Source organism: Coregonus clupeaformis, chromosome 40 (genome assembly GCF_020615455.1).
Source record: "Coregonus clupeaformis isolate EN_2021a chromosome 40, ASM2061545v1, whole genome shotgun sequence".
Taxonomy (NCBI): Eukaryota; Metazoa; Chordata; class Actinopteri; order Salmoniformes; family Salmonidae; genus Coregonus; species Coregonus clupeaformis.
In genome coordinates this window covers 18,661,119-18,688,882 of record NC_059231.1, presented here as the reverse complement: position 1 = coordinate 18,688,882, position 27,764 = coordinate 18,661,119, and the positions used below count along the sequence as shown (strand labels likewise).

At 46.3% G+C, this 27,764-nt stretch overlaps 1 protein-coding gene across 4 annotated transcripts; it reads left to right on the top strand.

Annotated features, from left to right (window-relative positions):
• Nucleotides 1–383: 383 nt before the first annotated feature.
• On the top strand, nucleotides 384–27,134 carry LOC121554926 (telomere-associated protein RIF1). Of its 4 annotated transcripts, none has more exons than XM_045212096.1 (35): nucleotides 384–551; nucleotides 5,214–5,349; nucleotides 5,539–5,617; nucleotides 5,715–5,811; nucleotides 5,959–6,184; nucleotides 6,455–6,644; nucleotides 6,810–6,902; nucleotides 7,093–7,231; nucleotides 7,490–7,641; nucleotides 7,998–8,109; nucleotides 9,323–9,499; nucleotides 9,897–10,007; nucleotides 10,864–10,926; nucleotides 11,846–11,949; nucleotides 12,140–12,226; nucleotides 12,594–12,667; nucleotides 14,290–14,470; nucleotides 14,670–14,777; nucleotides 15,434–15,583; nucleotides 15,722–15,821; nucleotides 17,427–17,731; nucleotides 18,040–18,242; nucleotides 18,399–18,492; nucleotides 18,586–18,714; nucleotides 19,399–19,541; nucleotides 19,627–19,716; nucleotides 19,821–19,869; nucleotides 20,062–20,178; nucleotides 22,873–23,883; nucleotides 24,092–24,220; nucleotides 24,455–24,541; nucleotides 24,864–24,979; nucleotides 25,567–25,720; nucleotides 25,938–26,061; nucleotides 26,286–27,134. In XM_045212096.1, exons 2-35 carry the CDS (start codon nucleotides 5,237–5,239, stop codon nucleotides 26,558–26,560), a joined length of 5,382 nt encoding a protein of 1,793 aa, XP_045068031.1. In that variant the 5' UTR covers nucleotides 384–551; nucleotides 5,214–5,236; the 3' UTR covers nucleotides 26,561–27,134. The 4 variants fall into 4 exon arrangements, with proteins under 4 accessions (XP_045068031.1, XP_045068030.1, XP_045068029.1 ...); XM_045212095.1 differs by having other exon boundaries at nucleotides 20,062–20,625; nucleotides 21,070–23,883; XM_045212094.1 differs by having other exon boundaries at nucleotides 20,062–20,670; nucleotides 21,070–23,883.
• The last annotated feature ends 630 nt before the right edge of the window (nucleotides 27,135–27,764 follow it).

Here is a 27,764-nt window from a genome sequence, read left to right as displayed (position 1 = left end):
ACCACTTCTTTATTGGGGGTGTCTTGCTAATTGCCTATAATTTCCACCTGTTGTCTATTCTATTTGCACAACAGCATGTGAAATGTATTGTCAATCAGTGTTGCTTCCTAAGTGGACAGTTTGATTTCACAGAAGTGTGATTGACTTGGAGTTACATTGTGTTGTTTAAGTGTTCCCTTTATTTTTTTGAGCAGTGTATATCAGGATATATTGCTATGTGCATAAAGCACAGATAATACCTCCTGTCCTGATATGTGAAATGTGGACACAGTTTGAAATTATTATCAAAATTTTTCAAGAAACAGAAAATTAATGAGGGGTACAAAAATGCGGAGTGGGCGGTCCTTGCGTTGGGTCAGAGTTCATTTGGACAGCGTGCTAGTTTCGCGCCAGCATTTTCGCTGGGAGAGACAACGACACTGGTTTTCAGAGAGAAATTAAACACCCCAAATATTGCTGGAATAAGATAATATCGGTTGTACTTGCAGTATATTTGTGGCGTTCATGGTATAATTGTATTTGATCGTTTGTGTTCTATCAGGAATACTAAGGTGAGGAAGTGCATCTGGCTGCGTTTTATTTATTTTCGCGCTAGGGGAGGGAGTGACTTGCTAGAAGAAAAAAAATAATCATGGGAAATTACACTTACCAGTATTAGTTTTGACAGTGCTGTCATTCTAAATGATTTAGTAAATTGGGTATATACGTATATTTGGTATTGCTATTAGATGGCTAGGTAAACTAGCAAGCTAACACATTTTGTGGCTAACTAGCTAACCAGCTCGCTCAGTGAAAGTGAATTGGCTGCACTTGTTTGCTAGCCAGCTAATTTGATGGATGACTAGTTAACGTTAGCAAGCTACGGGTATTCTTGACAATTGTCAGCTATATCGTTTGATGTTAATTAGCAAAATTGTCGAAGAACATCAAACCAACCCTAGCCGTGAGTTTGCCACGTTGCCCGATGTTTATGTTGTAGCTAGCTAGCTAACGTTTAACTATTTGCCTTGGCTAGTGTTTGTAAACTTCAGGTAAGTTAGATTTGATATCTATTTTTAGAAAATAAGTTACAGTATTACGCTTGTGTAGATGCCCAGTCCTGTATGTTGACCAGTTACCAGCTAATGGCCTGTAGTTAGAAGCGGGTAAATTAGCTAAAAGGATTAAATGGTACAGATAAGTGATGTTTTGATTCTGGCAGTGATGCCCAGCCTGACCCCTCTTTTATACGTTACACTGTTACTTTTTCCAAATCATAGTCGCATGCATCATGTAGCCTAGACCATAGGCCCATATGATTTGATAAGGTTTGTATCACAACTAAAGTGGCCAAATAACTAAAAACGTAGCCTATAGAGCTAGGACCCCAGAAACACGTTTGAAGAGCACAGATCCTAGTGAAACGTGTTCTTATAAACTGAGTCATTGCGCTATCGCGTGTGAAAACAGAGTTTTGACTGGACACTATTTAAAAGATGCCAGCTTTCTCGTGCTGTTATATTTATTGCTCAGTTCTTAAATGTACACATTAATCCGCATTACAACCGGTGTAGCCTACCTGTCAAGTTTGGGGAAGCAAATTTTCACCATAAAAATGCACCTTTATAATAAAGTATTCCATGTCTGAGCATTTGCAGACTTATGTAAGATAGTGTACTATTCATAATGTGATGAGTAGATTGGTTGTCATAATTTAGGCTAATAATATAACAAAATCACTGTTTTCAAAAAAAGTCAGTTCAATGCATGGTTGAGTGCATAGAGTAGGCTATGGACTATATCTGATAAGTTTCTTTCTTTGTATGGAAAAATTGTGACTTATAAACACATTTCATGCAGTTCTACTACACTTTATATGACTGGAGACATTAGCAGAATCTTTTTTAATAGGACAAATTACAGGGTAGCCTACACTGACAAAGAAATAAAAACGACGTTGAGAAGGGGAGACACAAATATTATATAATGTCCATCTAAACTGGAGTAGGAAATTATTTTCTAAAAATGAACTTAAGTAGCAATGACCCAACAATGATAAATGGTGAATATGTGCCGTGTGGCTCAGTTGGTAGAGCATGGCACTTGCAACGCCAGGGTTGTGGGTTTGAATCTCACAAAATATAACTGAGGTGTGTGCAACCTGCACAAGAAACACAGCATAACTTGTGCCTTTAATGCAACTTTTTTCAAATCATTAGTGTCGCATCATGCTGCCTTAGATTGTATTAAAAATCTAAACATAGCCTAACGTTTATCACAAGCATAAGTAACTGGGGCGGCAGGTAGCTTAGTGGTTAAGAGCGTTGTGCCAGTAACCGAAAGGTCGCTGGTTCTAATCCCCGAGCCGACTAGGTGAAAAATCTGTCGATGTGCCCTTGAGCAAGGCACTTAACCCTAATTGCTCCTGTAAGTCGCTCTGGATAAGAGCGTCTGCTAAATGACTGAAATGTAAATGTAACTCTAAATTAAGCATTTAGGGGGAGGACCTGTTTCTTTAACCACTCAACACAGAATAGCCGCATGTGCACACACCCTCGGAAACCATTTGGGTAAAATATCCCTTCTATTTAATTCAGCTATGTTCAATTGTATTCCTCTTACTATAAAATAATATACACTGAACAAAAATATAAACGCAACATGCAACAATTTCGAAGATTTTACTGAGTTACAGTTCATATAAGGAAACCAGTCAATAGAAATACATTAATTAGGCACTAATCTATGGATTTTGCAAGACTGGGAATACACATATACATCTGATCTCAGATACCTTAAAAAAAAAGGTGCATGAATCAGAACCTATCAGTATCCGGTGTGACTTCCATTTGCTTCATGCAGCGCGACATCTCCTTCGCATAGAAGAACCTTGGCGTGACCCTGGACAACACCCTGTTGTTCTCCGCTAACATCAAAGCGGTGACCTGATCCTGCAGGTTCATGCTCTACAACATTCGCAGAGTACGACCCTACCTTACACAGAAAGCGGCACAGGTCCTAATCCAGGCACTTGTCATCTCCTGTCTGGATTACTGCAACTCGCTGTTGGCTGGGCTCCCTGCCTGTGCCATTAAACCCCTACAACTTATCCAGAACGCCGCAGCCCGTCTGGTGTTCGACCTTCCCAAGTTCTCTCATGTCACCCCGCTCCTCCGCACACTCCACTGGCTTCCAGTTGAGGCTCGCATCTACTACAAGACCATGATGCTTGCCTACGGAGCTGTGAGGGGAACGGCACCTCCTTACCTTCAGGCTCTGATCAGACCCTACACCCAAACGAGGGCACTACGTTCATCCACCTCTGGCCTGCTAGCTCCCCTACCTCTACGGAAGCACAGTTCCCGCTCAGCCCAGTCAAAGCTATTCGCTGCTCTGGCACCCCAATGGTGGAACAAGCTCCCACATGACACCAGGACAGTGTAGCCACTGACCACCTTCCGGAAACACTACAAAACCCTACCTCTTTAAGGAATACCTGGAATAGTATAAAGTAATCCTTCTACCCCCCTAAATGATGTAAATGCATAGAGTTGATCAGGCTGTTGATTGTGGAATGTTGTCCCACCCCTCTTCAATGGCTGTGCAAAGTTGCTGGATATTGGCGGGAACTGAAACACGCTGTCTTACACGTCGATCCAGAGCATCCCAAACATGCTCAATGGGTGACATGTCTGAGTATGCAGGCCATGGAAGAACTGGGACATTTCCAGCTTCCAGGAACTGTGTACAGATCCTTGCGACATGGGGCTGTGCATTATCATGCTGAAACATGAGGCGATGTCGGCAGATTAATGGCACGACAATGGGCCTCAGGATCTCGTCACGGTATCTCTGTGCATTCAAATTTCCATAGATAAAATGGAATTGTGTTTGTTGTCTTTAGCTTATGCCTGCCCACACCATAACCCCACCGCCACCATGGGGCACTCTGTTCACAACTTTGACATCAACAAACCGCTCGCCCACACGATACCATACACTGTCTGCCATCTGCCCAGTACAGTTGAAACTGGGATTCATCCGGGAAGAGTACACTTCTCCAGCGTGCCAGTGGCCATCGAAGGTGAGCATTTGCCCACTGAAGTCTGTTACGATGCGGAGCTGCAGTCAGGTCAAGACCCTGGTGAGGATGACGAGCACGCAGATGAGCTTCTCTGACGGTTTCTGACAGTTTGTGCAGAAATTCTTCTTTTGTGAAACCCACAATTTCATCAGCTGTCCGGGTGACTGGTCTCCGATGATCCCACAGGTGAAGAAGCCGCATGTGGAGGTCCTGGGCTGGCGTGGTTACACGTGGACTGAGGTTGAGGCTTGTTGGAAGTACTGTTAACTTCTCTAAAACAACGTTTATGGTAGAGAAATTAACATTAGATTCTCTGGCAAAATCTCTGGTGGACATTCCTGCAGTCAGCGTGCCAATTGCAAGCTCCCTCAACTTCAGACCTCTGTGGCATTGTGTTGCGTGACAAAACGGCACATTTTAGAGTGGCCTTTTATTGTCCCCAGCACAAAGGTGCACCTGTGTAATGATCATGCTGTTTAATCAGCTTCTTGATATGCCACACCTGTCATGTGGATGGATTATCTTGGTGAAGGAGAAATTCTCACTAACAGGGATGTAAACACATTTGTGCACAGAATTAGAGCGAAATAAGCTTTTTGTGTGTATGGGGAAAATGTTGGGGTTATTTTTATTCAGCTAATGAAACATGGGACCAACACGTTACATGTTGCGTTTATATTTTTAAGTGTAAAGTAATGCCACGAGAATTATAAGTAAATCTTGTCTGCTAAATGAACTAGCGTAGCCCACAGCCATATGGCATAGCCAGATCAGGGCCTAACATAAGGAGGACAGAAATGGGCTACATTTTCTTTATCATGTTTCTTTAGACCTGCCTACAATAAATAATGGATTTATTGTAGGCAGGTCTAAAGAACATGATAAATAATTAATTTATTGTAGGCAGGTATAAAGAAAATGTAGCCCATTTCTGTCCTCCTTATGGTGTGGGCTATGTTAAATGGATTTATTATACTTTTTTATTAATTTTTTATGTAGGTGTTCCAAAGGTCTGTGTCAGTGGCTTGTAGGCTATGTGTGGAAGCCAGGAGATGCTATAAACGTGTTTGTTAATTAACGGTCGATTACTGTGAGACCGGCAGTTATTTGCATGACAATCACGGCTGACAAAATGTAATGACCGCCACAGCTCTAGGTGTGAGAGGAACCAGGATGATGGCGACGGTGCCCCTGAACAGCTCCAGTCTCCTCCCTCTGCTGGAATCTCTGGAGGATATCACAGCCGGACAGCCGGAGCAGACAGACGCCTACCTCACCATTGTCAAGTAGGTACTTTAGATGGACATGTGTAGTCTATGATGACCTCGTTATCTAGATGCTGATCGAAGTGCATGTCAGGTGTATGTTTTTCTCTAATGAGCTGAGGTAGGGGATAGATCTGCAACACTTATAAGATGTCTGTTTCCATCCTAAATGTTCACTGTATGTGATTGCTGGCTTTGCTTTGTCGTCAGTCGTCTCAGTGGAGATGATGGAACACAGTTTCTCCCTGCCGTTGTGAAGCATTTCTCACGTTTGGGTAAAACTTTCCAGGTGAGTGCATGCTTTATGTGAATAATATTTATAAAGCAAAAAAAACATTTAAAGCTTTCATTGACTAAAGGATTGTCATGTTGTGATGTTGTTTTAGACTCATATCTCCAGTCAGAATGCAGAGCTGAGCCAGGCAGCACTGCAGGCCCTGGGGTTCTGTGTGTTCCATGCGAACGTCGTCTCGGCTATCCCAGGTACTGAACAAGTAGAATTCTTCATAGGTTTACATGGGACTGGTTTACCTGACAGATAAGACTAGACTTTGTTCTGGAAACAAGCCTTGTAAGAATGGAGATCACATAATTTGAAACAGGGTTTTCTTTGGCTTTCTCTTTCTCCAGCTAATTTAGCAGAGGAGCTACTGTCAGCACTTTCCTCTCTGGTGGTGAAGTCTACAGACAAGAACACATGCACCAGAGCATTATGGGTAATCTCCAAACAGAACTTCACTCCAGAGGTGGTGGCCGAGATGGTTCCAGAGATCCTGAGGACCCTGGAGTGTATACGGACTAGAGAAGACATCCAGTCTGTTGTCATGGAGCACGAGTCGTTGAACGTTATCATAAGGTAAACAAAACCACCCACTCATGTACTCTCCTGCCTTGTAAACAATAGCTTTGATTGGCTATATGACCCTCATTTAGGAATGCACAATTGAATGGTTCAGTGTGATAACCCTGACACTAAGCAGATTGTTATTGTAGTCTACCTTGGTTAACGCTCTGTCTCTGTTTTGGATAGTGCTCAAAGCTCTCGGGGCTGGAAAATACTGTCCTGACAGTATTTCAGTGATCATCAGCTCTTTCTCTGTCTTGACCCTCCTCTGTATGTGGGTAGGTTGCTGGAGCAGGCCCCAGCCCAGATGGGTGAGGGTGCAGTGCAGTGGGCCAAGCTGGTCATCCCTCTGGTGGTCCACTCAGCCTCTAAGGTGCGCCTGCGGGCGGCAGCAGCCCTAGAGATGGGTCTACCTCTACTAATGGAGAAGCAGAAGGAGGTGGCAGCCATCATAGAACCCATCATGTCCTCAGTAAGTGTCTTTATACTCCCTACCAGAGCCATGTATTTAGATGATTATATCTAAATAATGTTACTGCTCTCTGTCTGCCACTAACACACACTTACAATACAATGAGTGCAAGTCTTTTGATGCTCATTTCTTCACGATCTGACAGTTGTTCTTGTTTTGCTCCAGAAACTCATCCCAGAGCTCCAGAAACTGTTCTCTACGAAGAACGAGACCAATGTTCTGAAACTCTGGCCGTTGTTTGTTAGGCTCCTAGGGAAGGTGAGGCTGCATGGTTTGAATCCTCAGGAGATGCTTACATGTCAGGCTCTCAGGAGTGTAATGAATCATTGCGTAACATCCATTTGATTGGTTCCTCCCTACCTTGTGTCTCGGAGCGTTGGGATAAAGGGGAAATACACGTTTCAGCGTCTGACAGTTGACAGTCATTGTCTTTCGCCTGCTCCCCCAGCTGCTCCATAGAGGTGGTCCCTTCATCAACTCCCTGCTTGGCCTGGAGGAACTGGGCTTCCGTAGCTCCTCCCCCAACATCAAGAAGATCGCCTTCATCGCCTGGAAGAGCCTCATAGACAACTTCGCCCTCAACCCAGGTGGGAAACGCACAATACAACAGTGTGCCATTCATTACTTCTTCAAGTCTTTTTGACCGGTTGCTTCCTTTAGACAGAACTTAATGGAGGGCTGTACGACAGAAAGTGTGTGGCTAACTAAATGCTCTTGTTAACATCCACTCTCTCCATGCACTCTTTGCTGTAGAGAACACTTACTCTGATTAGAGTAGACTGTATACTCTATTCAGAGTGTCAGATTGTTTGCAAACTGATTCACTGACCTGTCCCGTGCTGTAGAGATCCTGTGCAGTGCCAAGCGTCTAAAGCTGCTGATGCAGCCCCTCAGCTCCATCCAGGTGAGGACTGAGGCCCTGCTGCTCACCAAGCTGGAGGTCTGGTGGTATCTGGTGGTCAAACTGGGACCCAACCTGCCTGCACACTTTGAACAGGTATGAAAAGTGTTTTAATTTGTATTGGTTTGTTATTATGTGTCTGTTTTAATGTGTTTGTGGAAAAATGCCTATAGTGTTTTGTTACGTTTATGCTGGACTACCAAATGTGGCTTAATGATGTATTCAGATTTCGAGCAGGATTTGTTAATAAGGAATTATGAGCAAGTTAATAAATTAGGCCTATTATAACATTTTATTGAGATGAAGTTTGAGATTCGATCTTGTCATAACAGTTGTAATCTTGTGTGTGTGGTGCATGGAGCGTGATCATCGCCAAATTGTTGTTTTGTGATTGGATATGGCCTGCTCGAGCAATCTTGTGTTGCTGACCAATAGTCTCGGTGTGTTGTCAGGTTGGTGTTCCTCTGCTCCAGTGCTCCCTGGGCACTGACTCGGCCTTCCCAGCTTCTCCTGCCTGGAGCTCCATTCAGAACAGTGCTGTGGGCACCACTACACCTAAAACTGGTAGTCTTACTGTGGGGACCACTACACCTACAACTAGTAATGTCTTACTGTGGGCACCACTACACCTACAACTAGTAATGTCTTACTGTGGGCACCACTACACCTACAACTAGTAATGTCTTACTGTGGGGACCACTACACCTACAACTAGTAATGTCTTACTGTGGGGACCACTACACCTAAAACTGGTAGTCTTACTGTGGGGCCACTACACATACAACTAGTAATGTCTTACTGTGGGGACCACTACACCTAAAACTGGTAGTCTTACTGTGGGGACCACTACACATACAACTAGTAATGTCTTACTGTGGGGACCACTACACCTAAAACTGGTAGTCTTACTGTGGGGACCACTACACCTACAACTAGTAATGTCTTACTGTGGGGACCACTACACCTACAACTAGTTATGTCTTACTGTGGGGACCACTACACCTACAACTAGTTATGTCTTACTGTGGGGACCACTACACCTACAACTAGTAATGTCTTACTGTGGGGACCACTACACCTACAACTAGTAATGTCTTACTGTGGGGACCACTACACCTACAACTAGTTATGTCTTACTGTGGGGACCACTACACCTACAACTAGTAATGTCTTACTGTGGGGACCACTACACCTACAACTAGTTATGTCTTACTGTGGGGACCACTACACCTACAACTAGTTATGTCTTACTGTGGGGACCACTACACCTACAACTAGTTATGTCTTACTGTGGGGACCACTACACCTACAACTAGTTATGTCTTACTGTGGGGACCACTACACCTACAACTAGTAATGTCTTACTGTGGGGACCACTACACCTACAACTAGTTATGTCTTACTGTGGGGACCACTACACCTACAACTAGTTATGTCTTACTGTGGGGACCACTACACCTACAACTAGTAATGTCTTACTATCTTCCTCCATTGTCATGTCTCTTCGCTAATATTATGAAGATTGACTGCTTCTAGCTGTTGGTTTTCATAATTTGCACACATGCATGTGTGACACATCAGTATGTAATTTCAGTACATAATTCTCTTTACCTAGAATATAGAAAAGCTCTCTTGAATGGTAATCTTGGATTTACCTGAAAAGTGCCACCAGAGAATTGTGGAAATGTTGGATGTAAAAATGTCCTAAATGTCACCTTTGTTAATTGACGAAAACTGAATTTGTCCCCCTTTATTGCTCTGCCCCCCGCCCCACCAGGTGCCCCAGCGTTCTCGAGCCCTACGGTGATGCCCCGTCTGAGCCTGAACTGCAGTGTGGTGGCAGGCCAGGCCTACCCCTCTATACAGCTGCTGGGATTAGAGATGCTGCTGCATTACTTCCTAGGGTCAGAGGTCACTGCCGCCGCTGCCAAGAACAAACTGACGCTCAGCCTGGGTGAGAGACACGTGGTTGTTTTACCTACTTTAGTTGAATGCACTGAACTAAGTCGCTCTAGTTAAGAGCTAAATTATTCAAATGTAACGCTATCACAGCCTCTGTCGCTACTCAGTGATGCTGTTTGTAAATGTTACATTCTTTGCCAGGTGAACCTGTGACTGGGTGTAGAAAATATTTAATCCACGTCAAGTCACCAATTTATTTTACGTGCATTTCACAAGTGTCAACACACTACACAGAAACCCATATTTGTATTACAGCAGGATGACATGCCTTTCACATATGCCAATACCTTTACAGTAAACTGTATTTATGCGTCAGATAAATATGTTCCAATTGGAACCTGCTTGCCTGGTTCTCTGAAATGACTGACTCCTTTGTATTGTTTTGGCAGAACCTCTGATTCACCCCTTCCTGTCCAGCCCCCCCTCCTTCACCAAGTACGCCTCTCTGCTCATCTCCATGGTCCGCGACAGCTTCATCTGCATCGGCAAAGACGCCCCAGGTACCTACCTGCCCTCAAGTAAATCACTGCAACTGACATTAGCATAGGCTCTATGGCAGCCATAATGGCTCTATTTCGGCCATTTTGGCTCCTGTACAGTAGAGCCATTGTATGTAGTCTCAAACACACGTTCAGAACCTGCCTCAGAGTGTGTAGTAGTTTATTCCTCTGCCTGTCAGCTAGTCAGGAAGAGGGCACACATCACCTGTAGTCCAGTTAGGAAAAATGTAGGCCTAACTTCCTTCCACTATGAATTCTATTCAGCTGGCCTTCCTCCAGGAGCAGAGGCGCCGGCCTCCAAAAATGTGTTTGTTACTGCTCAGTGCTCTCTCCACGAGTGGCGCAGTGGTCTAAGGCACTGCATCGCAGTGCTAGCTGTGCCACTAGAGGTTCGAATCCAGGCTCTGTCGTAGTCTGCCGCGACCGGGAGACCCATGGTGCGGCGCACAATTGGCCCAGCGTCGTCCATGGTATGGGAGGGAATGGCTGGCAGGGATGTAGCTCAGTTGGTAGAGCATGGTGTTTGCAACGCCAGGGTTGTGGGTTCGATTCCCACGGGGGGCCAGTATGAAAAATAAATTAAATAATGTATGCACTCACTAACTAAGTGGCTCTGGATAAGAGCGTCTGCTAAATGACGTAAATGTAAAAATGATAGGATAGCTCTGGCTTGACTTGCTGGCTTAGAGGGGCTCCCTCACATGGACTAGTAATTGGAAACAGGTTCTGAGAGTCGCTACAGGGGAGTTGGAAGGAAGGAACAATTGTGTGTGTGTGTGTAGAAGTCCATGCGTGGGGGGTTGAATGACTGCCACTTCATGTGGGGTGACTCGCGTGTTCTCTCTCTCCCCTGCAGAGGCCTTGCTTGCCCTTATATGGAAGAACCTTGTAAGTTTCGTAAGCACAACGATTGATGCGGGTAAGTACCAGCCAAAGTCAACCACATCACAGCGTCACCCCCCACGTCACCCCTCTACCCCCCACAGAACAGATTGCATGCAGTAGAACAGTGGAGGGCCTGTTAGTGGTTAGTGGTTAGAGAGAGAGAAGAACCCACCACCACCACCATGATGTAAGCCTGCAGGTCATCCAGGAAACTCTGTAACCTCACTCACTCGTCAGCTAGTTTCAGCCTTGGCTAACTCCTCACCTCTCCTAGAGTATCCCCAGCCATTCTACTTATTTGATGTTTTATAGCACTGGCACAGCTAATTCAACTAATGAAGGGTTTAGTGATTTAGTTGCCCAGTGGAAGTGTGCTATTACTGAAATATAGGCTAGATCCCCAAGCTGCCCCCGCTCTGCTGGATGAGGAATGCCTTAGTTTCACCTCACTCCATCTTCATTTAGTTAGCAAATAATGGGAAATGTTCTGTTCTGTGGCTGCTGCCCAATTGGACTGACCCTTCCAGCCATGGGTCAGCCCTGCCGCCCCACACAGAGTACCACAGCTGGGCTTGGGCCCTGTCTGTCAGGGGGGAGAGCTGAGAGAGACAAGCCTCCCCCACCCCAGGTCCAACACCACTGTCATCAGTTTAAGTCTGAGTGGACCTTCGCGTTTGGAACCACTGTGACGAGGAATGAAATCTGAGGGGCCAGTCCCCAGTGATGACCATTCAAAGAAATTACAGAAAGGATTTTCCATGTTTTAGTTTCTCCTCTTCAAAATGTGTTGGATGAGAAAATCCAAAGTCCCTCCCCTCTGACCTTTTCCTCCAATGCGTTTTGAGGAGGTGGCACAGAGTGAGGCTTCGAGGAATTGAGGAAAGGCGACTTGAGAAAGAGCCCTGGTGTCTTCAAACGACTGTCTCATCCTGTCCCTTGTACCTTTGTGACAGCTGGCCATAAGAAGGAGCGACAGGGCTCTGAAGTCTTCACTCTGCTACTGCAGGCGCTACAGAGCGTCATCTCCTCAGAGGCCCTCCCTGCACACAGGGCTCTGGTAAGACCTGCCTCTCTACCCCTCTATTAAACCTCTTCCAACCCTCAGAATGAAATGGAATGTGTATCTATATGCTCCAACCAGGTCTGCTTGTCTGCTGCTAGCCCATGTTAGTATGTCATTCCCCTAAAACTCTCCTCTAAGCTTGTTTAACCCTTGTATGCTTTCTTATTTCTTTCTCTGTATGCAGAGTCTGCTGGAAATGACAGTGAATGGGATCCCTCCGAGGATACTGGGATCTGCCTCTTACCAAGTGGGCAAAATGGATATTTTGAACGTGAGTGTCTGTAGCTACTCTCTTCCTGGTCATTGGGTTACGTAACTTATACATTGAAATACAATCTGTCCATCCATTCGCTCCCTGCTAGTTCTGGCTCCATCCTCTGTTGCACATGATAAATCTGAAATAAATCGCACCCGTGAAAGCTGAAATAAGAAGGTTCCTGATGACTTGCCCTGATGCCATAGGGATGCCAACCCTGTGACCTGCTCTATAAAGATGTCTTCTCTAGATCACTGTGAATTAACGTCCTGCAGTCTTTGATGCATGGGGCTCTAAGGAAATCTCTGTGTTAGTCAATTAGTGTTGTGGATGCTGTGTGGTCCTGGGCCTGGTTTGGTTACTCTGCCATCTCTGCCCCCAGGGAACCCCAGCTCTGTTCCTGATTCTCCTGTTCTACAACAGCAGTCTAGTGGCAGGGTTCGTAGAGGATGAGAGGTGGGTTTCCCCTTGACTGTAGTCTCTTCCTTTCCTCTGTCTAACCATAAACAAATGTCTCCTGGGGCTTACCACTTCCAAGAACTTCAAACTAAAAGGATTGTTCCTTGAGTTTTGCAACCAGCGTTACAGACAAATCAAATGTTTAGCAGATTGCGGGTGTAGCGAAATGCTTGTGTTCCTAGCTCCAACAGTGCAGTAATATCTAACAATACACACTAATCTAAAAAGTAAAATAATGGAATTAAGAAATATTAGGACGAGCAATGTCTGTGTCATGCTCAATGCTTGGGAATACATTTACATATTAGTCATTTAGCAGACCATCTTATCCATAATGACTTCCAGTCAGTGCATTCAGGAGGTAGGCAAAATCCACATGCACTACATGGCCAAAAGTCGAACACCTCATTCCAAAATCATGGGCATTAATATGGAGTTGGTCCCCCCTTTGCTGCGATAACAGCCTCCACTCTTCTGGGAAGGCTTTCCACTAGATGTTGGAACATTGCTTCGGGGACTTGCTTCCATTCAGCCACGAGCAATAGTGAAATCGGGCACTGATGCCTGGCTCGCAGTAGGCATTCCAATTCATCCCAAAGGTGTTTGATGGGGTTGAGTTCAGGGCTCTGTGCAGGCCAGTAAAGTTCTTCCACACTGATCTCGACAAACCATTTCTGTATGGATCTTGCTTTTTGCACAAGGGTATTGTCATGCTGAAACAGGAAAGGGCCTTCCCCAAACTGTTGCCACAAAGTTGGAAGCACAGAATCGTCTAGAATGTCATTGTATGCTGTAGCGTTAAGATTTCCCTTCACTGGAACTAAGGGGCCTAGACCGGACCATGAAAAACAGCCCCAGACCATTATTCCTCCTCCACCTAACTTTACAGTTGGCACTATGCATTGGGGCAGGTAGCGTTCTCCTGGACTCCGCCAAAGCCAGATTCGTCCGTCGGACTGCCAGATGGTGAAGCGTAATTCACCACTGCAGAGAATGCGTTTCCACTGCTTCCGAGTCCAATGGCGTCGAGCTTTACATCACTCCAGCCGACACTTGGCATTGCGCATGGTGATCTTAGGCTTGTGTGTGTGTGTGGCTGCTCGGCCATGGAAACCCATTTCATGAAGCTCCCGATGAGCTGTTCTTCTGCTGACGTTACTTCCAGAGGCAGTTTGGAACTCGGTAGTGGGTGTTGCGGACAGAGGACAGACGATTTTTACGCGCTTCAGCATTTGGCAGTCCCGTTCTGTGAGCTTGTGTGGCCTACCACTTCAACTGAGACGTTGTTGCGCCTAGATGTTTCCACTTCACAATAGCAGCACTTACGGTTGACCTGGGCAGTTCTCTAGCAGGGCAGAAATTTGACAAACTGACTTGTTGGAAAAGTGTCATCCTATGACGGTGCTACGTTGAAAGTCACTGATCTTTTCAGTACGGGCCATTCTACTGCCAATGTTTGTATATGGCGATTGCATGGCTGTGCGCTTGATTTTATACACCTGTCAGCAACGGGTGTGGCTGAAATAGCCATATCCACTCATTTGAAGGGGTCTCCACATACCTTTGGCCATATAGTGTATGTTGTTCCTGTCCTATTTGAGTTCTCTGCACCCCCACAGGTTCTTCCTGTGTTTGGAGACCCTGGTGAGCTGTGGTCTGTCCGGCCCTACGTCCCCTCTGGCGTTTGGGGAGGCGGTCCTGGGGGCGGTGGGACGCAGCGTGGGGACTCTGGGGAACAAGGAACAGCTTTGGAGGATGTGGAGCGTGGTGGTCAACCCACTGACTGTTACCATCACACAGGTATGAAGTGGACACACTGTAAATAAATGGCATATAACTGCACTGAATACGGTGCTTGTTTGTGTTGAGATGCAAGACCAATTTCATCAAGTGGACGCAATAAACAAACTACTATTATGATTTTTATTATCCTGTGCGTTGCACAAATGCGATGGAGATTGGTTTTAATTAATAAGGTTTTGCTCCCTCCCTGACACAGAGCAATGAGGTGAACCAAGGGGATGCTCTGGAGCACAACTTCAGTGCTGTGCACAATGCCCTGATGTTCCCCATCATACACCTGCTACCTGGCAAGGCCCTGCCACAGGTGAGTCTCTCAGAGATTACATGGAGATGACAAGGTCATGCTATTGGATTTATCAAGTTGGCGACTATGAATTCATTCAGTGCTTTGCTCATTTTGATCACTAGAGTAGTTATTTGGGATGCAGGAGGATTTGGGGATAAATTATTATGGGCTGTCCCACTGCAAGGGCGTGTGGTAGCCTAGCGGTTAGAGCAGTGTTTCCCAAACTCTGTCCTCAGGAATGCAAGTTTAGTTTTTTTCCCCCCCTAGCACTACACAGCTGATTCCAATTATCAAAGCTTGGTGATTGTTTGAATAAGCGGTGTAGTGCTAGGGCAAAAAACAAAACCTGCACCCCTTGGGGTCCTGAGGACCCGCGTTTGGGAAACCCTGGGTTAGAGCGTTGGGCCAGTAAGCGAAAGGTTGCTTGTTCCGAGGCCCGAGCCGACAAGGTGAAAAATCTGTCTGTGCCCTCGAGCAAGGTACTTAACCCTAATTGCTCCAGGGTCGCTGTTGATAATGGCTCTCCCTGGCCATAACCCCACTCTTCGAGGGTGTCTCGGGAGAGGGTTGGGATTTGCAAAAAAACACATTTCCAATAGGACAAATATAAGCACCCACTAAATTAATTCAGTCAATGTGGTCAATCTCAAACACTGATTTTGCCTCCTCTGTAGATGACCCAGAAGTCCATGCTGGGTACGTGGTCCAGGCTGTATAAGGTGTTTGCCTGCTGCTCTGCCCTGGTGGCCACTGCCGAGGAGAATGTCTGCTGTGAGGAGCTGTGTGGCAAGATGGCTGCCCTATTGGACAGGAAGGCCCTGAGGGTGAGCGGAGAGAGCTTACTGTACCAACACCTAACTGTTATCTAATTTACCGGGATTGAATAAGAATATTATACTGCTGCACAATCATTTTCATTGTTCAGGTTCATTGATCGTATTATGATCTTTTTTCTTCTTCAGGTTCCGTCAACGTTGGATGCGGTTGCTAACATCCTCCTGGTCATCGTTGAGAGTTCTGATTTCTCTCCCTACACTCCACAGTTTCAACAGAAGATGAAATGTAAAATATATATAATCTCTCTCTCTCTCAGCAAAAAAAGAAACGTCCTCTCACTGTCAACTGCGTTTATTTTCAGCAAACTTAACATGTGTAAATATTTGTATGAACATAATAAGATTCAACAACTGAGACATAAACTGAACAAGTTTCACAGACATGTGACTAACAGAAATGGAATAATGTGTCCCTGAACAAAGGGGGGATCAAAATGAAAAGTAACAGTCAGTATCTGGTGTGGCCACCAGCTGCATTAAGTACTGCAGGGCATCTCCTCCTCATGGACTGCACCAGATTTGCCAGTTCTTGCTGTGAGATGTTACCCCACTCTTCCACCAAGGCATCTGCAAGTTCCCGGACATTTCTGGGGAGAATGGCCCTAGCCCTCACCCTCCAATCCAACCGGTCCCAGACGTGCTCAATGGGATTGAGATCCGGGCTCTTCGCTGGCCATGGCAGAACACTGACATTCCTGTCTTGCAGGAAATCATGCATAGAACGAGCACTATGGCTAGTGGCATTGTCATGCTGGAGGGTCATGTCAGGATGAGCCTGCAGGAAGGGTACCACATGAGGGAGGAGGATGTCTTCCCTGTGATGCACAGCATTGAGATTGCCTGCAATAACAACAAGCTCAGTCCGATAATGCTGTGACACACCGCCCCAGACCATGACGGACCCTCCACCTCCAAATCGATCCCGCTCCAGAGTACAGGCCTCGGTGTAATGCTCATTCCTTCTATGATAAACGCGAATCTGACCATCACCCCTGGTGAGACAAAACCGCGACTCATCAGTGAAGAGCACTTTTTGCCAGTCCTGTCTGGTCCAGCGACGGTGGGTTTGTGCCCATAGGCAACGTTGTTGCCGGTGATGTCTGATGAGGACCTGCCTTACAACAGGCCTACAAGCCCTCAGTCCAGCCTCTCTCAGCCTATTGCGGACAGTCTGAGCACTGATGGAGGGATTGTGCGTTCCTGGTGTAACTCGGGCAGTTGTTGTAGCCATCCTGTACCTGTCCTGCAGGTGTGATGTTCGGATGTACCGATCCTGTGCAGGTATTGTTACACGTGGTCTGCCACTGCGAGGTCGATCAGCTGTCCGTCCTGTCTCCCTGTAGCGCTGTCTTAGGCGTCTCACAGTACGGACGTTGCAATTTATTGCCCTGGCCACATCTGCAGTCCTCATGCAGCATGCCTAAGACACGTTCACGCAGATGAGCAGGGACCCTGGGCATCTTTCTTTGGTGTTTGTCAGAGTCAGTAGAAAGGCCTCTTTTTAGTGTCCTAAGTTTTCATAACTGTGACCTTAATTGCCTACCGTCTGTAAGCTGTTAGTGTCTTAATGACCGTTCCACAGGTGCATGTTCATTAATTATGGTTCATTGAACATGCATGGGAAACCGTGTTTAAACCCTTTACAATGAAGATCTGTGAAGTTTATTTGGATTTTTACGAATTATCTTTGAAAGACAGGGTCCTGAAAAAGGGACATTTTCTTTTTTTGCTGAGTTTATGTAGATAGATATCTCATTATGCAGCCGCTTTTATCCAAAGACATCCATTTTACACATGGTTGGCCTTGATGTCTGCTTCCCTTCCCTTCCAGCTCCCCACACCCCTCTGACCTGGGTGCGTAAGAAGAGCAAAGCTCTTGGGAACCTGTCTAACTTCCAGACCCTGCTGGTCCAGGTCCTGGAGGCCTTTAATGCTGTTGAGGCTCCTGAGACTGTCCCTGAGGGTACAGGCCTGGCCCTGGTCTCCATCCTCTCTATCCTGTTCTCTAATCTGGCCCTGGCTACAGCCATCCAGGAGACCCTGGCCTCGCTCACACAGTCCCTCGCAGCCCTCTATGAACAGCCTGGGAGGACTCCAAATGAGCAGCCGAAATTCACCTCGAGTCTTGGAGCAAAGGTGTGTTAAAATGTTAACTATTTTCTTTCTTTGCCCAAAAGGCTCCTTAACAGCTTAACCTGTGCCCCGCAAATTGACTCGGTACCGGTACCCCCTGTATATAGCCTCGTTATTTTTACTTTAGTTTATTTAGTAAATATTTTCTTAACTCTCTTTCTTCAACTGCATTATTGGTTAAGGGCTTGTAAGTAAGCATTTCACGGTAAGGTCTACACCTGTTGAATTCGGCGCATGTGACAAATAAAATTTGATTTGAAATGTCTGGGTGGTCGTGTCTCACTCTGTGTGTCCACTCCCTGTCCTTCCAGCTGGAGAAGCTCCTGGGTGATGTGTTGGGCTGCCTGCAGACGTGTTCAGCCCTGGCCTACGATGATGAGCTACTGTCCCTGCTGTCCCCCCTGCTCTGTGTCCTGTTCCTCCACCGGCGCAAGCACGTCCGCTCCCTCATCACACAGTTCTGGAACGCAACCTTCGCTAACACTTTGGTCCTCGTCTACCCAGAAGAACTCAAGTAAGAATCTACATTTTAGAAGTTGAAGTATGAGCCAAATAATGTTTTGTTCATACCCATTAAAAGTGTTTTATGCCAGCGGTAGGCTTAATCTAGGTCTGGACCTAAACCAACGATCAGGTTTCCATGTTTCCTCATGCTTCTTTCTGTTTCCAGGCCAGTGTTGAGCCAGGTAAAGCGGAACACTCCTATCCTCTTACCTGGCTTTCAGTCTGTTGAAGTTCCAGATGAGCTCAGTGGACAGTACTCTGTGAGTGTTTTCCCTATTGAATAAGTAAAACTTTAGCAGGTTTGATATGAATGGTCTACTAATCCCTGGATTATGTTCTGGGTGTGTGCGCAGAGTGAGAGCTCTCAGCTGGAGACCAAGCTGAGTGGAGTGCAGATGACTCCTGGGGTGAAGAGAGACTCTCTACTGGCCAGGGCTGGAAAGATGGACAGGAACTCCAATACATCATCCAAGCCTGTCTCTGTAAGGACCTCTTTTATTTAGTTCTCTATTCTCAGAACCCAAGTCGTTTTTAAATCGGCAGTTATCACAATGCTCATCTGAACCAGAGCTCACGCTAGGTAGCTTTCATATACAGTGAGCTCCATCAGTATTGGGACATTGACTATTTGTTTTGTTGTTTTGGCTCTGTACTCCAGCTCTTTGGCTTCACTTTGTAGTCACTTTTATTATAACTAAGAATAGAATGTTTCTAAACACTTCTCCATTAATTTGGATGCTACCAGTATTACGCATAATCCCGAATGAATCATGCATAATGATGAGTGAGAAAGTTAGAGGCATAAATATCATACAATAAAAGTGACTCCAAAATGACACAATACATTATTTACTATTCGTTTCTATTGGGCACAAAATCTGAAACACAACCAAAACAAACAGCAAATGCATCCAAATTTGTAGAGTCCCAAGCTTGATGTAGTCATTGTGTGCTAGGAATATGGGACCTAATACACAAGTGAATTTGTCCCAATACTTTTGGTTCCCTAAAATGGGGGGGACTATGTAGGAAAAAGTGCTGTAATTTCTAAATGGTTCACCCGATATGGATGAAAATACCCTCAAATTAAAGTCTGCACAAGTTGTCTCTGACACTATAGCACATCAGTGTCCTATTGGAGCTGACTTCTATTCTCTCCCCAACAGATGAAGCTCGACTTTGGCTCTCCCAAGCCGCCTCCTAGAGAGGAACTGGAGGAGCAGGCCTCTATAGACTTTGTGTTCATCCCCCCTGAGACCAAGGAGAGAGTCCTCACCGAGCACCAGAAAGAGGTCAAGAGAACCAAAAGGTAAGTTGCAGGCAAATCAAGTCATAGAAATGTTTTTCTTCTCACTGTATAATAGCAATGCTTTTGTATGGGTTTAATTTGAAAGGGTTGACATCCCTGCCATGTACAACAACCTTGATGCTTCCCTTGATACCACGGTCTTCACCCAGTACACACAGAGTCAGGAGGAATCACTGTAAGTACTTGTTGGCTGCTGCCGTTACACTGAATAACACTAAGCTATGAAGAAATACTGCTTCGTGGGGGACCCAATGTTGAAAACAGGCATTTCTTTTTCAGGGACAAATTGCCAGCAGATGAGCAAGCCAAAGATGAGGTTAAAGCAGAGGTAAAGAGAAATTAATAACAAAAGCTATTCATTGTTATGAAATGCATGTTTGGTCTGAAATGTCCTTATTTGCCAGATTTAAACTCTTTTAATTTGAATGAAAACAAATGGATGCCTTCAAAGCCAAGAGGCTTTTTCTTCAAATGAAAGTGAAAATCCCCAAATACAAATGTCTCCTTCTTTTTATCACAGGTTCCAGAGGGAGACATGGAAATGGGGGAGGACGTTGCTGACGACACCCAGGAATATATCAGTCCAACCAATGAGACGGCAGAATCTGCAAAGGAAGACGAGGAGCCTGCTGACGAGGTACTTCCTGAGTCTGCAGACGTTTCCATGGAGGATGATGTCAGCGAAGATGTTTCATTGGAGGAAGACTCTGCCATGGAGACCAGAGAGGGCACCAGCCCTAACGTCTCTGGCGGCTCTGACATGGTCTCAGGGACGCCTCAGAAAACCAATAGTCGTCGCCAGTCTTTCATCACTCTGGAGAAGTATGCTGAGGGGAAGCCTGCTAGTCCTGCCAGCGTGTTGACGTTTACAGGCCCCCTCACCAGGACAGCTAACAGCCAGAAGCAGGAGGCTTCCTCTCAGGAACCAGCGGCAGAGACCGGCAATGAGCAGGAGGCTTCCTCTCAGGACCCACCGGCAGAGACCGGCCAGGAGCAGGAGGCTTCCTCTCAGGAACCAACGGCAGAGAACGAGCAGGAGGCTTCCTCTCAGGAACCAATGGCAGAGACCGGTCAGGAGCAGGAGGCTTCCTCTCAGGAACCAGCGGCAGAGACCTGCCAGGAGCAGGAGGCTTCCTCTCAGGAACCAGCGGCAGAGACCTGCCAGGAGCAGGAGGCTTCCTCTCAGGAACCAGCGGCAGAGACCTGCCAGGAGCAGGAGGCTTCCTCTCAGGAACCAGCGGCAGAGACCTGCCAGGAGCAGGAGGCTTCCTCTCAGGAACCAGCGGCAGAGACCTGCCAGGAGCAGGAGGCTTCCTCTCAGGAACCAGCGGCAGAGACCTGCCAGGAGCAGGAGGCTTCCTCTCAGGAACCAGCGGCAGAGACCTGCCAGGAGCAGGAGGCTTCCTCTCAGGAACCAGCGGCAGAGACCTGCCAGGAGCAGGAGGCTTCCTCTCAGGAACCAGCGGCAGAGACCTGCCAGGAGCAGGAGGCTTCCTCTCAGGAACCAGCGGCAGAGACCGAGCAGGAGGCTTCCTCTCAGGAACCAGCGGCAGAGACCTGCCAGGAGCAGGAGGCTTCCTCTCAGGAACCAGCGGCAGAGACCGAGCAGGAGGCTTCCTCTCAGGAACCAGCGGCAGAGGCTGACACAGACCCGCAGGAGACTGAACAAGCAAGATGTAAAAGCTCCAAGAATGAGTCTTCCCAAAAAGAGGGAGAGAAACCTGAACCTTCAGAAGACATAAAGCAATCTGAGGTTGAGAAACCCACTGAGAAAAAAACAAGTGAAACCACAGAGGACGAGGACATCATCCCAGACACCCAGACTCCGGTGGAAATACTGAAGGAAGTTCCTGCAGTTGAAGAAGTAGTAGTAATGGAAAACTACAGTCAGGAAGAAGAGGAATCTCAAGGTCTTCTGGAAGGTTCTCCCAGTTCCCAGGCCGCTCTGAGCCAAGGTGAACCAAGGCGGTCCGGACGGCGGAGGAGCAGGCCATTGAGACCAGGAGAAGATGCAGAGGAATGGGAAGAGAAAGACAAACGGAGGAAGAAGTCTCAACCCGAAGAGGAGGCGAAGAGTCAAACTGATTCACCAAAGACTGCGCCCTCTCCTGCCAGTCAAGCAGATGGTCAGTCGCAAGGTAGAACAAGCAGGAGAAGTAAGCTGGCTGTTGAGGTGGAGGACCGTGGAAAAGACAAGCTGAGAAAGAGAAGTCACAAGGAGGAGAGCGAGTCGAGCAAATCAAATTCACTGGTGGCCATTCCTTCACCTGCTGCTGATGTCAACAGCCAATCACAGGGTAGCAGGGTATCAAGTAGGAGGAGCAACAAATTGGTCAGCAAATCAGAGGATCTGGTCAAAGACAAACAAAAGAGAGTCGTTGCAGAGGAGGAGCTCAGTCAAAGTGACTCTCAAACGGACACCCCCTCTGCCTCTGATAATGATAGCCAATCACAGAGTAGACGTAGTCAGAGGAGTAAGGTGGAAGTGGAGAATGATTGCAGGCAGAAACGAAGGAATATTAGGGCTCAGAAGGTGGAGGGGAAGACGAGCCAAATGGATTCACATGTAGCCACACCATCTCAACAAGAGAGCCAGTCACAGGGTAGAGCAAGCAGGAGGAGCAAGGTGCCCATTGAAGTGGCTGAGTCTGAGGACAAAATACGTCTAAATTTGGCCACTGATTCCGCAGCAACACCAGAGATGAGCCAGACTCATTCTCAGGTCGCTCCTTCTGCCACCAGTCCAACAGACCGCCAGCTGAGGGCCAGGGGCAGAACCAGTAAGAGAAGCAAGATGTTAGAGGAGCAGGTAAAAGCCAGAAGCAGCCCTAGCCCAACTCCTAACATGGAGACTGAGAACTCACAGATGGCAAATACAGAATCCTCCCAAGGAAGTGGAAGGACTTCAAGGCGTAGAGCCTCCCAGGCTTTACTAGGCTCCAACGTGGAGAACTCTGAGTCGGATGCTTCAGAGACCCGGGAGGATGTCCAGAAACCCATGAAGAAAGGCAGGAAGCCCACATCACCTGGAGCTCTTCCAAGGCTGCTGGCTACAGTTGGATCAGCAGAGCTAGGGGCTGACCAAGAGATCCCAATGGATAGTTCTGAAACTTCAAGTGAGACCTTAGAAGTCAAGATTCCACAGGATGTGGAGGAAACCTATAAAACTGAAGTGGTAGTTCCAAGACTTCCTCTGATAACTAAGAAAGATATGGGGCAGAGGGAGACTGACACTGACATGGTAGATATGGAGGGTGATGTGGTTGAGGCAGTTGACCCCGTTGTGCCAGAGAAGTCTGAGAGTGATAATACTAAGCTTTCTTCTCAACAGATGGACTCTTCAGTAGAACCTGATCTAGAACATATGAAGAGCCAGCATGTGTGTATGTCCCGACGGAAGAAGGAACATGGACATAAACATTCAAAAAACATCGAGAATTTCAACACCGTCTCCTCTCAGGAGAGTAACCATGGTGACCTAGAGTGTGCTGGGCCAACACAGCTCCAAAGTAAGTTGCTCACTGACTCTGAGCAGGCCAACTCTCCCATGCCTTCCGCTGAAGGAAATGCCATCTCTGAAGATGGACTAAACAAACTATGTACCCCTCCCATTGCCAATGGACTCCCCACAGATACTTCACCTACTGAGGCAACAGAGGAGAAACTGTGCCCGAGTCTTCAGGTCTCTGAGTCCTCAGAGAAGGTTTTCGATGGGCCTAAGCCTGTGGCTGTCTCCAATGAGGTGACAGATGAGCAGATGGGAGAAGACGAGAACAGACATCCAGATTCTACTGCCAATGTTCTAGAGGAGGACCAACTGGAAGATGTTGGCATGTCTATTGGGCAAGCCCAGCCAGAGTGTTCCAAAGCCTTAGATGAGGAGCACCGGGAGGAGCAGTACACATCTATCAAAGGACAGCCAGAGTCTTACAGCACCTCTACTAGAACCAGAGAAACCCACACTGAGCCTCAGGCGGACAACGTTCAAGATATCATGCCTCTCCAAGAGAGGACAAAAACAGACAATGTCTCTGGCCTCGAGGGTGAAGAAACCCAGATGGACCATAATGACCTAGATCGATGTCCTCTAAACTCTTTTACCCCTGTGACCTCTGACCCTCACGAATCCCCAGTGCCTCTACATGACCCAAGTACCTCTAAAGAGACGTTGTGCCAAGACTCCCCACCCATGCAGAAGGATGCTGTGCTGGAGGTGGGCCATAGCCCCAGTAGTGGCAGGACCAGGGGGTTGTGGTCCCCCTCAGCTTCCCCCTCCACCTCTATCCTGAAGCAGGGACAGAAAAGAACAATAGAAGAGGAGAGTCCTTCGCCTTTCACGAAGGTAACGTGATCAGGGGTACTTAATCCATGACGATTTACACATCATAAATCATTTATGCATATGTTCTAATTATCTGCATTCAACTCAGTCAGTATAAATTGAAAATTACATACTTTCTATTGAAGAGAATCCTTGAGATGTATCTAGGATGGCATTAGCAGGTTTTGAAAACAGTGTCTTAAATGATTCCATACTTTTTATTTCGCAGTCTCGACGAGTATCATTTGCTGACCCAATCCAACACCAGGAGCTGGCAGATGACATTGACCGTCGCAGCCCTGTCATCCGATCCAGCTCCCCAAGAACCAAAGCTACCAGCAGCATCCCTCAGCCGAAGGTACACGGTCCACTAGTGATGTGTAGTAAATGTCATTTTAAATACTCTGCACTAAATCATTAAAGACACGATTGAGTTAAGATGAGCGTGTGTAACTTTGACTTTTGCGTAGATCATTAATTGACATCAATGGGAGACTGAGTTAATCATGCAGAAATCAAGTTATGTGGCCACGCTGTCTCTTCCAATTTGACCCTTTTCCTGTATTAGCCTAACCGCTGCTCTATATTGCAGCATATCACAACACCAACAAAGGGCTTACTGATCCTCAGTCCACGCAATCTCCGCAGCCCGGGGTACAAGAGCTCCAAGAAATGCCTGGTATGTACCTCCAGATACACAGGAAGTACCCAAGTTATTTTCAGACAAGATCATACATGCAACATTGTTCCAATCCTAAATTCAATCATTTTCAAAAAACCTAATGGATTAGATTATAAAAACCTTATCCACAAGGACATTAATTTTGCAGCATGCATACATTCAGTGTGTGTATATATAGACAAAACACCCAATATAGCCTACATACAAGAACACATTGCATTTTTAAAAATTGGTTTACTGCCCAAGATAGTCTGATTGTTGTGCATGTGCCCGAGTCCCATTCCTACTTAGCTTCTAACTTGATTTAATGTTGTTTCAGATCTCTGAGATGGGCCAGGAGCCGAGGCCCATCCCTAAGGACTGTGTGTACCCGGCCCTGGTCCGCTGTTCTACCCCCGTGGAAGCAGTGCTGCCTCAGATCACCTCCAACGTGTGGTGAGTGTAACCGAGAGAACTCGGGTCCAAGAAATGAGCAACAGCTTGTACAATAAATAAAGTTTAATACAATGTGAGTTGCAACAAGGGAACAACAATCCAACACATCGATCCCCATACAACTGTAGCAGATATCCAAAGCTTTAGAGCTTGTCCATCCTATTTCACCACAAACATGTCTTTTTTAATGAAATGGGCAATCAGCAGTTGCTACATACATTTTTGGACTTTTACATTTTATATGTCCCCAATGATTATTGAAGAATATAACCTATAAATGCCTCATGAGCTTAGGTCAACTGTCGTACCCCATCAGAACCCAACATATAAGCTTGTTTTAACTCCTCTGTTTGTAGACAATGTAAACAAACACTATATAGCCTCAAAACATGGGTAAAACTATCATGTTGATATCATGGATGGTCAGTCCTTGCATCCATAGCTCGATGAATTTGCGTGTTACATTTCTTCAGTCCCATCCCTCAGCTATTTACCGAAACAACAGGGGCGGGGATACGTTTTGCTATTGTTTCTACTGCTGATAGCTGCCTTAAATGATTCTGTCATTATTTCTCCTCTTTCCTCAGGCCTCGTGGCTTCGGCCAGCTTGTGCGAGCCCGGAATATCAAAACTGTCGGAGACCTCAGTGCTCTTACACCAAGTGAAATCAAGAACCTTCCCATTCGTTCCCCAAAGATTTCTAATGTGAAGAAAGCACTTAAAATATACCATGAACAGCAGGTATTTTGCCCGAACCTGTGACTTTCTACTACCTTCTGAAAATGCAACTTGAAGGACTGCAAATGAGATCTACACTTTAGAATATAGCTAAGAGATATTTGTCTTAAACAGTTAATGATAATTGTCATACATGGTTAATAGTTGTAGATAAAAACCACCTGAACTGTGCCCATCTATTTGGTCTGTAATTGACCGTTTTACCTTGTCACTGCTTCAGTGGAAGGGCCGTAGTGATGAGCTGAAGAGTTTTGAGGAGATGGAGAAGATGACATCTGAGCTGGAGGAGCCAACCGTTCCTCAGAACCAGGAAGAGGAGGACAAGACTCCAGGAGATGCCCTAGGTGAGTTCAATAAACCTGTATGGTCCCCAAAGTCGAAGGGCAATTTGTGCAGTACAGGATAGGCTTATCCAAAAATTGTTTGCTAACTTGTAACTCTTAGGTTACTTACCACAAATACATTTTTTGATATATTTTTTTAACTGTATTTCTAAGTCAGCTCACTGGTGAACAGAACAACTCAATATATCATACATGCATGATGTTCCTTCCTGTCCCTTCTGTAGTCACAGAGTTGTTGGATGAGCCCGTGTCCAAGGAGCATGAGGAACATCCAGAGGAGAGACCGGACCAGAGCAGGCCTGACCACCAGAGGACTGCTGAGGGGGGTCTGCTGTCGGAGGTGAAGTCCCTGGCGGCCCATCTGACTGGGGAGGGATTAAGCCACTGCTCCCCTGACCAACTGGTTCAGATCCACGATCAGCTGGGAGGCATGATGAGGACTGTGGTGGTGGAGCTGCAGAGCAGACTACTGGCTCAGAACAAGGACAGCGGACCCTGATCCAAACGGTATACAGTCCCAGGGTTTGGATTACATATCTTCGGAATGCCCAAATTGAAGTCTCTTGAAGGTGCCAATTGGGGGTGCCTATTGACAATTGTGGGGGGCGGCACAATGGTGTTTGAATTCTTACAGAGATCTTGATTTGTTTATATGGGTGCTCAGTCCACCCAGCCCCCGTGGACTTCGAACCTGAACACCCCAGACAAGGTTTCCCCTCTCACACTCCGACTCTTAAGAATTTTATTTTTTAAAGAGTTAATCAAGGACTACACTACAAGTCCACCAGGATCTGTTTGGATTGTGTTTTTAAACTCCTGTTCTCTTTGGCCTTTTTCATTGTCCTCTTTGATGGTGAGGGAGATGTTTTATAAATTCTTGTTAACTTTTCAGGCTAAAAAAGTAGTCGTAGTGGTGGTGATTCCGGTTGTCATGGCAACAGGGTGAAAGCGAAGCATGGTCTCTGGTTGGCTGTACCAAGACTTTGCCAAGAAGTGATATTTTAATAAATTCTGGCCAGGAGGAGGATGGGACCTTTTACATTGTGTGCTTAAATAAAGGATTGAAAGACGGAGGCTGTATCAGTGTTGTTCTTTGGATGGATGGGAAGTTTACAAGTTGTATACATGCATACAGTATGTGAGCATTAGGCAACGTATTTCTGTTCTGAATTCATGATTCTAATGCCAGTACTGTGCCTGTTTTGTTTGAGGCCGTCATAGATGGTCAGGCCACGACATCACCTGCCTCCAGAGTAGGATGTATATACACTGCTCAAAAAAAATAAAGGGAACACTTAAACAACACAATGTAACTCCAAGTCAATCACACTTCTGTGAAATCAAACTGTCCACTTAGGAAGCAACACTGATTGACAATAAATTTCACATGCTGTTGTGCAAATGGAATAGACAACAGGTGGAAATTATAGGCAATTAGCAAGACACCCCCAATAAAGGACTGGTTTTGCAGGTGGTGACCACTTCTCAGTTCCTATGCTTCCTGGCTGATGTTTTGGTCACTTTTGAATGCTGGCGGTGCTTTCACTCTAGTGGTAGCATGAGACGGAGTCTACAACCCACACAAGTGGCTCAGGTAGTGCAGCTCATCCAGGATGGCACATCAATGCGAGCTGTGGCAAGAAGGTTTGCTGTTTCTGTCAGCGTAGTGTCCAGAGCATGGAGGCGCTACCAGGAGACAGGCC

Excerpts from the sequence above, each read along its gene's own strand:
- LOC121554926 (XM_045212093.1), top strand. The coding sequence starts at position 5,237 with ATGATGGCGACGGTGCCCCTGAACAGCTCCAGTCTCCTCCCTCTGCTG. Across the intron at positions 11,950-12,139 it reads TCCCTGCACACAGGGCTCTG|AGTCTGCTGGAAATGACAGT; the intron begins GTAAGACCTGCC and ends CTCTGTATGCAG. Across the intron at positions 23,884-24,091 it reads GTCCTTCGCCTTTCACGAAG|TCTCGACGAGTATCATTTGC; the intron begins GTAACGTGATCA and ends TTTATTTCGCAG.